Raw genomic sequence first — 13866 nt, 5'->3', positions numbered from 1 at the left:
CCTGCTTTTTTAAATTCGGCGGTATTATGCCGGGGATTATATATATGCGTCACGACGCGCCGGTCGCATTGCGCACCCACTGACGTCAACAAAAGGCATATTTCAAGCCTTGAATGGTAAGCTCAGATTAATGCAAGTCAATAAACAAACGGCGAGCTGCTCTGCGGACAGATACACGCGCGGTCACTGGACCAGAAGATGTAGTTTAAAGAGGACCACCATCAGGGTAACGTGAGGTTGGATGCGATGGGGTGGCAGTGACGTCATCGCATCCCGATTCGGCGGTCCCGGAGCACCTCGGTGGTGAAGCGACATGTTGGTCCGTTGAGGTCACGTCGATGTCATCCTAAATTGGACCCGTTTTACCGGTGATCCCCATCATCATGGATCTAACCAGGCTGGCTGTCGACGCGGGTCAGTTTGTCAACCGAGCAGTGCAGGTAAAACCATCATTTCCCATGCACGTGTCGTATGCTTTGTCATTCCCATAGTTTGTTCTATATCACTATTTTAAATATATACCCGTTGGGTTTGTGTCTTTGTGCTCCTCAGTACACGGGAGAGACTCTGGGTCAAGCGGAGCGGACCGAGTTTGACACCAACTTAGAGGGGCTTCTTGCTCTGGCAGAGACCACCAAGGCGTGGACCGACCAGATCATAGCCCAGACGGAGGTCCTACTACAGCCAAACCCCGGTGAGTCCGACCATCTGCCCTCGTCACGTGTCCTTGTTCCATCCTGGAAAGATGTTTTTAGATGGCCAGTCTGCGTCCGTCAGTCTCATAATAATTACGCTAATAATGACACTTAAATGAGTGAACACACCAGGTCAAATAATGAAATAGCTAGGCTGCTACAAGGCTAGGCTATCAGGTAGTGAATAACTAGAGGAATTATGAAAGGGAGGGAGAGGAGAGAAGGGGGAAGGAGGTTAACTGATGAACCAAAGCTTGAGAAAGTGGGTTTTGAGGCTCTGTGTTGTGTTGTGTTGTTGTGTGTCTGTGTTGTGTTGTTTCTTCAATGTAGACCGGGCATTCATAATGTATGTCAGACAAGTATATATATAATATTTGACGCAGTCAGAGAGGGGCGACAGACACGGCTTGGCTCTCGCATGATGAAGAGGAAGCCTTTGTCCCTGTTAAATGGCCTCATCTGTTTTGAGGTGCTAACCCCCCTAAACTGGAGCCTGGCCGATACTGGATTTTAGGTGGGGATGTAGGGAGGAAGTGATGGGAGGAGGACCAGGGTGAACAATGTTTTCTGTGATATATATATATATATATATCACAGAAAACATTGTTGAACAATGCAGTTCAACAATGACAACAACAATGTCATTGTTCAACAGTGGTGAACAATGTTTTCTGTGTATATATATATCACAGAAAACATTGTTCACATATATATATAGATATATATAGATATATATATATGTTTTAATGTTATCCACTCTATAATTTATCAGTGAGTGATTTGTAAATTGAAAAGCAATATTGTGAAGAATTTTTTTTTTGTACTTGCAGCTGACAGGTTGGAGGACCGCCTGTACGAGCGTCTGGATTGGAGCGCGCTGCCTCGGCCCCGGGCGCAGGAGCTGCTGGGAGACACCATGACCCAGGCTGGGCTGGAGGTCGGACCCAGCACCCCCTATGGTCAGTGTGGGACAAGAAAGTCTGGGTGGGTGGGGGGGGGGAGACTTGTGATGCTATGTCTTGCAGTGATTTCACTGACTCCTTTTACGTCACTAAAGAATATAGAAGATTCATGCTCTGATTAGTTACCCCGCAGCCTAGATACAGATTTTGTAGTTGCTTTTATTAGAAGTTATGTTGTGCAGCAAACATCTTTTTAGCTACTCAAATATTGATTGTATGCTCTGATTGTTCTCAAGCTCACCATCTGCCAGGAAATGTAGTAGATTAGATTCTTACATTTTCAATCCTCCTACTATTAAGGTTTTAGTCCTTCTCTGTCCTCCCTATGTGTTGTATGAGCGGTATACAGATTGACAGCGAGCCAAACTCGTACAACAACAACATGGGATGAGGCAGGATACAAGAGTTCTAGCCTCTGCGTTTATTTCTTGAAAGATGAACAATGGACTTCGTACCGCATGAATTGAATCTACTGCACGTCTACCAAACTAATTTCTACCTGCTCTCTGGATGCATTAGTGCTACACAATAAACTTTCCATAAGAAACACCGCTACAAACAAAGGATCCACCAAAAAAGGTTGAATCGAATACTTTAAACTAAACAGAGGACTGAATACCTTGGCAAAGGGAGACAGAAAACTCAAGGAGGAGGGCATTTAGCAGACGCTTTTATCCAAAGCAAACTTACAATAAGTACATTTGTCAGAAGAAAGAGAAACAACAATTTATCGCTGTTGGTAAAGTCAAGATGTCCATAGAACAAGTGCCAAACACTTGAGGTGTGTTTTTTAGGAGCGTAAAGGAGGAGAGCATGTCATCCATACAAATTTAAAAGTACAGAAATAGAACTAGCTTGTTCCGGCTAAGGTGTTTGTGTTTGCACTCGGCTAAGGTGTTTGTGTTTCTATTCATCGTTTAGGGACTTCTCTGGTAAGGTGTGGAGAGGCTCAGAAGCACATGGGAGAAGCGGAGAGACAGTTTGTCCAAAGCGTCCACATCCACTTCCTGTCCCCTCTGCGTAGTTTCTCAGAGGGAGAATACAGAGCGTTGCAGGTATACTCACTCCTCTGAAGATTCAATCATCCATATTATTTCAGTTAATAGTGTACTGATCAGGGTGTTTGACTCCCAGCAAAACAGCTCTAGGTTGGACCCCAATCTCCTCACTTTATAGGTGGTTTTATGTAGGATAACAATATTTTCTAATATACTGTAGAATTTACAGTCATCTAGTGGAACATACTTGGCAGAACTATACTGCAATACTCCTAAATATGTTTTAATTAGCGTATAATTCTATAAAAATGAGAATCATAATTTTTTCATTACCTTAGACAAGTAACCTGTAAGAGAGATGGTTTCAGTTGAATTATGACATTATCATTTATGAAATGTGATTAACCATTTACTAACCTTTTTTGGGAGGTCCAAAAGATAGTGTAGTTGTGGCCTGATACTTACTTGATGTTGTATGTGATTCTCCTCCTGGGTACTGCATCTCTAGGGTGGTGATAGGTAACCTTTATGTAAGTCATTAAAATGCCTTTTTTAAACCACTTGAAGTGCAAATCTACTTGTCACTGTGACTTCTGGGTCTGATTATTCAACTCTAACCGAAATGAGCAGAACGAGATACACAAAGGCATACACTGTCAGTTGCTTTGTATTAAAGTGTCTGCTATTCTTCATTTTTAGAATATAATTAATGGAGTTTTGTCGTGGTTGTTTGACAAATAAGGGTATTTTTGTTTTTGATGATTTCTCCAGTATGAGCGGAGGATGTTGGTGAACAAGCGGTTGGATTTGGACATCGCCAAGACCAGGCTGAGGAAGGCCCACGAGGCTGAGGCGGAGGCCCGGGTACGTGGACCTCAGCTGCTCTGATTCCGTATCTGGAAATGAGCTCAGATTACCCCAAAAAACTCCAGTGTTTCTATTCAATTTTTGGCTGGCAATTGTTCTTCTCTTATCTCTTTCCTATTTACTCTGATCTGTTATGCATCTCCTCTGACCCGTCAGAACCTGAACTCCAACCCCCTGGGAGATGACTATGTTTCCCATGTCTCCTTCATGTTCAGTTTCCTCCGTGTTAAATGGCTTAAGGTATGTTTCTCTAGCCCTCGATGAAACAAAAATACACACATACAAGTACATTGGAGGACACTGGAATAAATTATGGTTGGACAGAGGAATATTTTCCATTAGAATATTTACTCGTAAAAAGCTGTGGAAGATCTTGTAAAGTAAACATACATTTGAAAGTTTTCTTAAGTCAGGAAGTCATTTTATTGAGTATTTATTGAGGTGTTTTTCGCCTTACAATTTCTTGTGGTGTTCTTCTTTTTACATGCAATCAGATGTGGGCTCAGGAAATATCTCAGGTAAGGGTTTACCTGTAGTTTTTATAAGTCCATATTGTCTTTTGGTTGGTATTCAGTTGGTTGCAATCTGCAACCTCACTGCTAGATGCCTACACACTGCACCATTTAGAGTTATTGTATTATTCAGCTCCTTTAGCCTGTGTAACTCTTTGTTAGCCTGTTTTGTATAGTCATATAGTATTTTATAGTTAATTTGGGAGACCTGTTTCTGTTTGTCCTCATTTGAGTCCCTGCTTTAACTTGTGTGTGTGTGTGTGTGTGTGTGTAGGCAGAAATGGAGTTGAGGATCTGTCAGAGTTTGTTTGATCGCCAGGCAGAGATGACCAGACAGCTTCTGGAAGGAATCAGCACCACGCATGTGTGTATTTAGTACGCAAATAGTGATACAAAATAACACTATTTGCTATTTTGTATCAATCTGTATCAATCAATTAACCTCTTGTTAACCTGGATGTTGTCTGTCCCTGTGGCCGTTAGATAGACCAAATGCGTAGCCTGACTGACTTTGTGGATGCCCAGGCTGCTTACTACGCCCAGTGCAACCAACACACCCAGGACTTGCATAAGGAACTGGCCAGGTACAGCACAGTGCTCCACACCACCACAGCATTGTATATGCCATCAAGTTCTCTGTATTGGGGTGCGTACCATTAAAGGCTCAGTCCTTACCGCAGCCACCCGGGTTTGATTCCTGCCCATGGTCCTTTGCTGCAGGTCCTCCCCTCTCTCGCCCATACCTTTCTGTCTATCCCACACTATCAAGTATATCATCAAGTATATATATATTAAAAAATAGTTCTCTGTATTGCTGATTTGCAACAAAGAGTGCTCTATAAATAAAGCTAGTTTTGTCCCCACTTGAGGTTTTATGAGATGGTGCTTAAGTTACGTATTTCCAGCTGGGATTGTATTCCTATTAGCTGCTCTTATGGTGTGTGGAGCCCCAGAAGCGAAGGAAGCGATACGTAGGAATGTCATATTGAAATGTAAATGCTTTGTCATTCAACACAGACTTAAAGATTGTGACCTAATCATTGTGTCCTGGTTTGCAGCATTCCTGCGCTCCTCTGCTCAAATAACTGGCAGGCAGCCGCTAACAACTCAACAAATCAGCCATCAACCAGCGACGACTTAAGTAGCGATCAGTCTGGATTAGAGCAGGCGAACACGGTTGCCGTGGTAATCCACCGTCTCCCGAACGACAACCATGACCCCACTGTGGATAATCCTGAAGAGGCCACCTTCAGATCATCGGTTGCCAAGCCGCCATCCCAACAACCGAGCAACAACAACAACAACAATAATAGTTTGTTGGTGCTAACCTCGTCAGTGGGAAGCCAGGCAGCTAATGGACTGAGTGGTTTATGTTCTGCTGCCAAAGGTTCCTCTGGAGCAGTTACAGAGCAAGAGCTGCTTGTACCAAACCCAACCGCTGCCACCACCAAGACATCCAACTCACTCTCGGATAAAAGTTCAACTACTGCTCGGGTATCAAACCTTCGTACTGAGTTTAGAACAGAAACCAGCAGGGACTCACAACCCCAGGAGTATTCAGTCCTTCCTCCTGCTAGCAACGGAGGACTTGGGGTCCTCGTCTCAACGACGAATGAGACGCTGCCGGTTCCGATATTGGCAGCCGATGAGATTCCCAGTGACCCTGATGTCACGACTGCCAACAACTCTCTCGCACTTAGCGAAACTGGGGTGTGTGAAAATGCTGTCGCAACCCTAACTACCCGTGGCGAGATGGCGAGCCAGTCTCTGACAACCCGTGGAATAGCTGCTGAGTCCAAGAACACCGATCATGGATTCTCCACAGTGTGTTTGACGACCGACGAGAAGATGAACGAATAGACACTCAGTTAATAGAAACATATCAGAGTTGTCCTTAAGAATTGGACATTGTGCAAACCCATGTTTTTGTAAGAGGAGGAAAAATCATGGGAAAATGGTCACCAGACTTGTCTGCTGGGACTGTTGAATCTTAACTGCCATTTTGGTGCCACCAAGAGAAAGAGTTTTTAGTTTGAACCAATCAGTTCTGTTAGATATGCAACTGCCTTTGTTGAAAGTAGCAATTATATCCATAATATAGATGTTATTTTTTGTCCAGTTTGCCAAGATATGCTCTTGTTAATTTTAGGCCTATGTGTTCTAGACTAGAGAAATAGTGTAATTTGATGCTGTATAGAAGTGGCTGTATTTATAAGTGTTAATTTCACATGATTCTAGTGCAAGATTATTATTAATTAACCTTCACATTTTGGTATGTCTAACATGTTGAAACGAGTAAATGTTGACATTGTGTGCCCTCTAGTGGTGGTTAATGTAATGTACATTGGCTGCCCGACAGTGGCAGTATGAGTTGCTTTGTGTAAGCAGAAAATATATCCAACCAAAAATCACTTTAAATTGCCAAACATGAGACCTTATCAAGCATTGTGTCATTTTTGTGTTTGCTAACTAATTTACACAAGTCTGTGTGTGTGTGTGTGTGTGTGTGTGTGTGAAGGGTCACAGAGTTGACCGGGAGCACAGGGTTGAATAGGCTCTTTGTGATGCGTGTGTGAAAAACTCAAAACACACAGACTGCACACATAGTCACATTTTTCAATGTTGTTTTGGCTTTGTTACACAAGCGAGTTACATACAGTGCAACGTTCTGTATTTGGCAGATTAGGCTGTGCCTTACCATTCTCCCTGGTAAAGAACTGAACACACACACACACACACCATATGGAGTCACTGATGTAATCACCACCTCCGTGCTTTTGTGCGCAAATGTAAAGACTGTGTGAGACCAACAGGGTCCAGACTGTGAGACTAAACTGGGGCTGTAAGTGTTAGTCACTGTTTTGTAGCAGTGGAAATACATATGCAATGTGCAATATTAAGTTGGGAATGGAAGCTTATGCCTTACTCAACACCACACATTATGTTTCACCCTGTGAAACATAGAGAATGTGTGGTGTTGAGTAAGGTCGTAAATCTTGCTGAGATTTACAGCCTTATTACACAAACAATAAATCCAATTTGCCCTTCTACCGGTATTCCTGGTATTGTTCCCTGGTTACACGCCCCATATGCAGGGAAAGCTACTTTGCTAGATGGATGTAACTGGGCCAAAGGTGCCAAACATAGAGACCGCCTCAGTAATGTCTCCTCAGGATGGAAAGAAAACACATTGAACAGCAAATATAATTTCACAGAGAGAGAGAGAGATAAAGAGAGTCTCTACCAATGCCTCTCTCGTTCAGCCTCCTCATCTGTTTACGGCCAGTGTTCCTTTCTGCCTCTCTCTTGCTCGCTCGCACGCATGCACGCACTGTCTCCCTTCGACCCCTCCAGACAATTCTTTCACTGCTTTCTGTTGACATGGCTGCATGGCATGGCTGTCGCATGGCTGTCGCATCACACATTACCGCAGTTTGACAAACTCTGCAAACATATTGGCCACTGAATTTCAATGAATTCCTCAAAACTGATTTTGATGTCTTTTTGCCAAAAAACAAGATGCAAGTAAACAAGTAATGAGAGATGCCACTCATGTACCTCTGACAATCATACATTGATCAATAAAGGATTGATTGATTGGTTGATGACTACACTAGAGTTGGACACTAGAGTCTGTAGGTGGTTTAGGTTGGAGTGTCGGGGCCCAATATTATGTTCTTTCATAGGGCCCTGCCTCCACCAACACAACCCCTAACGCATGACTCACACGACCACGGCCCTTCCCACCTCCCACCTCTCCCACCACGGCTTCATAAAAAGAAGCAACACACACACACACACACACACACACACACACACACACACTCTGTGGGTTCACTGTGGTGGACATAGTCAAGAAGTGGAGAGAGACTGCATCTCCACATACTCTCACCATCAAGGGAGTGCTCAACCCTCTCAGTCAGGACTCTGGACTCCAGACCCCATTAGAGTGTGTTGGCATTGTGGTGCAAGTGAACAGCATGTTCATTTACATGGTCCGGTGGGGCGCGCTCCTGGTGTTCTGGGGCTCCTGTGTGAGTGCAGTGTCTGTGGCGGGACAGGAGCTGAACTACGCAGACTACGACGACAACGAGATCCCCCAAGACTGGGAGGAGGGTGAGTAGTACCTGTTGTTGCTATGGTTTCCTCTGGTCGTCCTGGCCTCCACCTCTCCTTCTTCCTCTTGACTTATATGGCTGGCCCGAGAAAGATGATGGTGATTACACAGGTCTGATTTCCGTCTGTTCGTCTGTCTGTTTGTACGTCCATTCATCCGTCCATTAGCAATTGTTTAACGTTTCTCAATATGTGTTTAGTTGTCCACACTGATTTAATGGGTACCTATTATTTTCCCACCCATAAGGGGCGTCTCCTGCCACTCCATGCCTGGCTGCCGATCTCTCCCGCTGGGACAAGCTCTTCGTCACACTGGAGGACTCCCACATGCGCCAGAACATGCTGCAGGAGACCCTAAAGCAGTACTGTGGGGGGGCAATCTCTCTCAGCACCAAGCTGGAGCAGCTGGCCAAGGGGGCCTGCCAGCATTGTCGTTCACCCGAGCTGGAGTCAGTGTGCCCGGGGCAGTTGGGTAAATCGAGCCTCAGGCTTCTGCGAGGCCTCCTGGTGGAGATGCGGGAGGAGGAGGAGACGGTGAGGGAGAGGAGGATGAACGCCACATTACAGCAGCTCTTACAGGCCAGCCGGGAGCTGAGTACACACTTACAGAGGCTGGAGATGAACTTGGCACAGAGAGAAGAGGCAGATGCAGCGGCTAGACCATCAGGAGCTGGGGCATTGATGACACAGAGGACCGGTGGGCGGTGCTGAAGACAGATAGCAACAGGAAGTGGAATCGCCAGCGCATCGGCCATCGAGGTGGATAAAGTGGAGAAGGCCCTGATCATCATTGCAATGGGGATACGGACACTGTGCGTTCAGCTAGGCAAGCTTGTGGAATAGTTTCAGGACAACAAGGGAGGAACAACATGGAGAGGGAATCAAAGAGTCAAAGTGTGAGATGTAGGACCCTTGACAACACCTTGGAAGTTAAGTGCATCTTCATAAAAACTGAAGATTTTATTAAAAAATATAAATATTTACAAGAGGGCCTGGCTTCTAGTCGGTGATGTAGTCTGGTGGAAAAGAACATGTGAGGGTTTTTTAATGAATACAAACTCATTAAACCGACAAATTAGTCTGCTGGAAAGTGATCCACCCTCCACCCACAATGATGTGTGTGTGTGTGTGTGTGCCTGCCTGCGTGTGTGTGCATGCTTGCGTGCCTTTATACAGTGCCTTGGTCTATAAATTCACAAGTAAACTGTTCAAGTAAGGAAAAACTGTTAAACTTAATAAGCAATGCAATACTATTGCGGTACTGTGTGAACAGACCGCAACAGAACCCTGTGTGAGTGGCAACGCTTCAACCATGACTATACTTCTTAATAGCTACCTGAAAGCTGTATTTATCACATTAGGTGATGTTTATATTGGAAGTCTTGCCAGACCCATGCTGTGCAATTCTCTCACTCTCACACACTATAATGTACAAAACACCCATAATATACAATCAAACGCACACTTTCTCAAACACATACACATACACACACACACACACACACACACACACACACACACACATTCGCTCTATTGCAATCTATCTATTGCAAGCGGTATATGAATGTGCAGTATAACTTTCGATAGCTTTCGTCTACGTTTTTAGGTTTTCAATCTGTTCATTAAATTTAGTGTCAGTATGATTTTGTTAAATGGAAAGAGACAGGAAAGAATCAGACATGAATAAAGTGCGGTTGAGTTGACGCCCACTGATGTCTAACCCTATAAATAGAAAGAGTAGAACGAAAAAAGAAAATATAACAAAGGAAAAGGCAGAAAATTAGGAAAGTACTTTGGAGTACTGCAGGGGGTACTCCTGGAAGAGAGAAATCAATTAAATTCTGAAAGCTAGACAAAGGAAAATCGAGGAAAGTGCAAGTGGTTTTTGGTTTGACAGGTGGTTATTAAGCCTGACTGCTTCTGTAACCACAGAGTGAAAGAGAGAGAGAGACTCCATGAGGACCAAACCACTCATCATCTTGTCTTCTCTTCCTTTCTCTTCCCTCTTTCATCCTCTCCTCTGCCTTCTCTTTACCTCTCTGTACAATTCCCTCGTCCATTTTGCTTTTCATCTCAAGATTCACGATTCAAAGGGTTTTATTGGCATGGAAAAACAAAGTTTACATTGCCAAAGCACAAAGATAAAATACATAATAATAAACAAAATGATACAGCGCAAAAAAATATATTTTAAAATAAAATGGTGTAAATTATTAATATAATACCAACATTTTCTACATTTTACTTTACTTTTTTCCCTATTGATTTTTCTTTTCTTTTCCAAGTATTCTCTAGAACTTTATGTAAATATATATATATATATATATATATATATTGGCAGTAGTTTACGTATATATATACATATATATATATATATATATATATATATATATACGTAAACTACTGCCAATACACACACACACACACACACACACACACACACACACACACACACACACACACTCGCATACATACACACAGACACACACTGGGACAGAGACATCAGCCTTCAGTTCACAATAGAGAGATTTTAATGTCACATCACGTTAGTCACCAGAACAGACACAGCACAATATTGGCACTTTCCCCAGCAAAGAAGTACAATACAAAATAGATCATTCCCACATGGATATTCCGAAGTCTGTTATGTACACCCTCATCATCCCAGACAGAGCATTTCCACACCGAGCTTTCCCCCTGGTCGGGGCATTGCGTGATTGGGTGCTGGCGGAAGAAAAGAACAAGGAAAAATGGTGACGTGTGTGGGGAGAAGGAGGAAGGCTTTGTGCAGATGAGCAGCAAAAACGGCCTGTGGCTGTTGTGTTGTCTATTTGATGGGAGAGTCCAGGATCTCCTCGTACTCCTCCCGTTGTCTCCGCCCCCCGGTTCCATGCGAGGGGAGGAGCTTCACCGTCACCAGCCAACCCACGCTCAGCACCACCATGACGTCGCCGACCACCTCGGGGGCGAAGGGCACGGCGGGCAGCACGGCCAGCTGCAGCAGCGCCGCCACCGGCACCTCCAGGCTCAGCGACGCAGACACCAGCGCCGGGTGCAGCCGGGTGAGAGCGTGGGTGGTGCCCAGGAAGCCCAGCACGGAGGCGGCCACCAGCCCCGCCATCAGACCCCAGACGGGGACGCCGCCGGGCACGGAGGGGGAGGGCCACGCCCAGCCCCCATGCAGCAGAACCATGGAGGCCGGCGCCAGCAGGCAGCCCGTCCAGCTGACGGTGAAGAGGGCGGTGGCCAGGCCCACGCGCTCCTTCAGCGAGCGGTAGCTGACCAGCGCCAGGGCCATCCACAGCCCCGCCATGAGCGACAGGGACCAGCCGAACGCGGCTCGCCAGAACGCCACCGGGTCGGCCGAGGCGGCGGCGGCGGCGGCGGCGGCCTCCGGCTGGTCGGCCGCCGGCAGCAGCGTCAGTCCGAGCCCGCAGATCCCCGTGATCAGGGCCACCCCGTCGGCCAGCCCCAGCCTCTCCTCCAGGAGCAGGAAGGCCAGCGCGGCCGACAGCGCGGTGGTGGCCAGGCGGCCGGTGGGCGCGGCGTACTCGGCGGCGGCGAAGGCCAGCGAGGCGGAAGCGCAGCAGAGCGAGAGCGAGTGGGTCAGGCCGTAGCAGAGGAGCCGCAGGCGGTAGCCCGGCGGGCCGAAGGGGTTCTCCCCGCGCTGCAGCGGCACGGCCACGGAGAGCAGCTGCGCCGCCGAGCGGACCAGCGCCAGCAGGAGGGGCACCAGGCCGAAGCGGTCGGAGGCCAGGCGGGTGAGGAAGACCAGCCCGCCGTGAGCCAGCGCCGCGCCAAGCAGCAGCGCCCATGTCCACCGCGACGCCGCCACCGAGGCCTCGCCGAAGCTCGCCAGCTGGCCCCCGACGCCCTTCCCGACGCCTTTGACCCCCACGGAGGAGGAGGAGGAGCAGCCCTCCCCGGCTCCTCCGCCGCCTCCGCCTCCTCCTCCGAGCACCCCCCCGGCTCCTCCCCCACCCTGGATGGTTCTCAGCGGGGTGCCCTTCTCCTTGTCCTTATCTCTGGAGCCGAACAGAGTCTGCGGCCACTTCCGGGTCTCCGTGAGCTTCTTCCTGTCCGAGGTCTCGTCCAGGAAGGAGCCGAAGTCCTCGAAGGAGGGCGCGTCGTCGTAGCCCTCGTCTCCGGGCTGGGGGAAGTGTGTGTGGACGCCCGGCTGGGGGGAGTAGGGAGCCTGGGTGGCGTATTGGGCGGTGACCGTGTGCGGGTGGATCTTCACTCTCTTCTTGGCGCCCGGTCCCAGCAGGTGAGCAGACTCCATGGCAACGCCTCGAGTCGACAAGGGGGGCGGGCACCTGGGAGAGAGGGAGAGTGACATAGTGTCAATGGAGCCGGCCAACTTCTTTGTTGTAGTGCTTCTATATATAGCTTGCTTGTAGAGATATGCACTCACTCCTTCGATGTACCCGAAGACCGAGAATTACAAAATATACGAGTCTATGACATGACTACATTTATGGTACAAAGCTCCGCTGCACTTTATCCAGTTTTTCTTTCTTTACGATTTTTTTACTTGGGAATACAGCACATTCTTTTGCCGCACCAATATTGATAATATGCTTTGATTGTTATTAGCCTCACCATTAATGTATAAAGGGTGTCGTTACAGGGTCAACAGTTTATAGGCTTTATTTATATTGCACCTTTTCAAACGGGCTCAGTCTCAGTTTCAATGCTTGCAATCCTGATTAAACATGAACCAGATCCATCATCCAGCATGACACACACACACACACACACACACACACACACACACACACACATATTCATAGTTTAGTGGGGTTTAGAAACAGCAAGTTTGATTGAAGATATTAGGCTTGGCAGAGCAGGCACACTGTCCGGGTCCATTCCAGACAGAAAGGTGTTTTCTTCTTCAAAATGCACATTCACACATTAACAAAAATCATATTTCCATTCTGGGATTTGAGCTGGTCGCACAGGTATAGATGACATCTTTACAAATGTCTTGTTTTGATTATAATTTATCACTAGCAATTCACTATTCGGCAAATACGCCATGTAGCCTATGAATAACATAAACGATGGTCAAATCATTATCGTTAATAAAATGTCTGTTAACCTTTTGCCTGCTTCACCAATGTTTCAAACATTGGCTCTGCTTGACCGATGTGGCAAGCCTTTAAAGAATATGATGGAATTAATGTTTTGGATGGCTGCCCTTGTGTCGCTCGCCATCAGGGTGACCGATGCGCTCAGCGGTCGTAGTTTATCACCGATGCAGCCCCACGCGCGCGCAGTGCGCGCGCCCCGCGCTCCCGTTGCCGCTGGCAGTGTGGAAAGAAAAATCTAATTTCACACGCCCCTGGATCCGCTGTTAGCGAGCATGTTCATGTCTTTAGGGTTTGCCCATCCACATGCATCTTGTCCGTGATTGCACTGGGAATCATTTCAACTGGAACTCACTGAACTTTAATGCTGCAGTACTTGTTTTCTTAAATAACAATATATTTTACCGATGTATAATTAGCAATTATCATAGGCCATCTCAGGATATACGGGAATCGGGAATTATAGCTCACGTTGTACGACTTGACATGCCCGCGTGTCGTTTACATAATAATCAATGTCGAGAGTATGCAAGATCTTCAACGCAGACAACATATTCTATTGTATTATGACTTATATTGTATATAACATATTTGACGTAAATCCCGGAGATGTGATGGGGATGCTT

The 13866-nt window shown here is 46.5% G+C and overlaps 2 protein-coding genes across 2 annotated transcripts; one reads left to right on the top strand and one right to left on the bottom strand.

The window, feature by feature from the left end:
• Positions 1–383: 383 nt before the first annotated feature.
• On the top strand, positions 384–8861 carry LOC311362284 (uncharacterized protein; the record flags this gene model as incomplete). The annotated part of the gene is made up of 12 exons (XM_084482112.1): positions 384–440; positions 553–694; positions 1526–1654; positions 2579–2712; positions 3427–3519; positions 3679–3762; positions 4017–4040; positions 4309–4398; positions 4518–4618; positions 5093–5893; positions 7954–8150; positions 8398–8861. The coding sequence occupies 12 exons, from the start codon at positions 384–386 to the stop codon at positions 8859–8861; spliced, it is 2316 nt and encodes a 771-aa protein (XP_084338238.1).
• Positions 8862–10977: 2116 nt separating this feature from the next.
• Positions 10978–12432, bottom strand: slc35g2a (solute carrier family 35 member G2a; the record flags this gene model as incomplete). The annotated part of the gene is made up of 1 exon (XM_084481979.1): positions 10978–12432. One exon carries the CDS (start codon positions 12430–12432, stop codon positions 10978–10980), a length of 1455 nt encoding a protein of 484 aa, XP_084338105.1.
• Positions 12433–13866: the final 1434 nt, after the last annotated feature.

This window comes from Micromesistius poutassou, assembly GCF_964030765.1.
Source record: "Micromesistius poutassou genome assembly, chromosome: 17".
Classification (NCBI taxonomy): Eukaryota; Metazoa; Chordata; class Actinopteri; order Gadiformes; family Gadidae; genus Micromesistius; species Micromesistius poutassou.
This window is presented reverse-complemented; position numbering and strand designations above follow the sequence as displayed.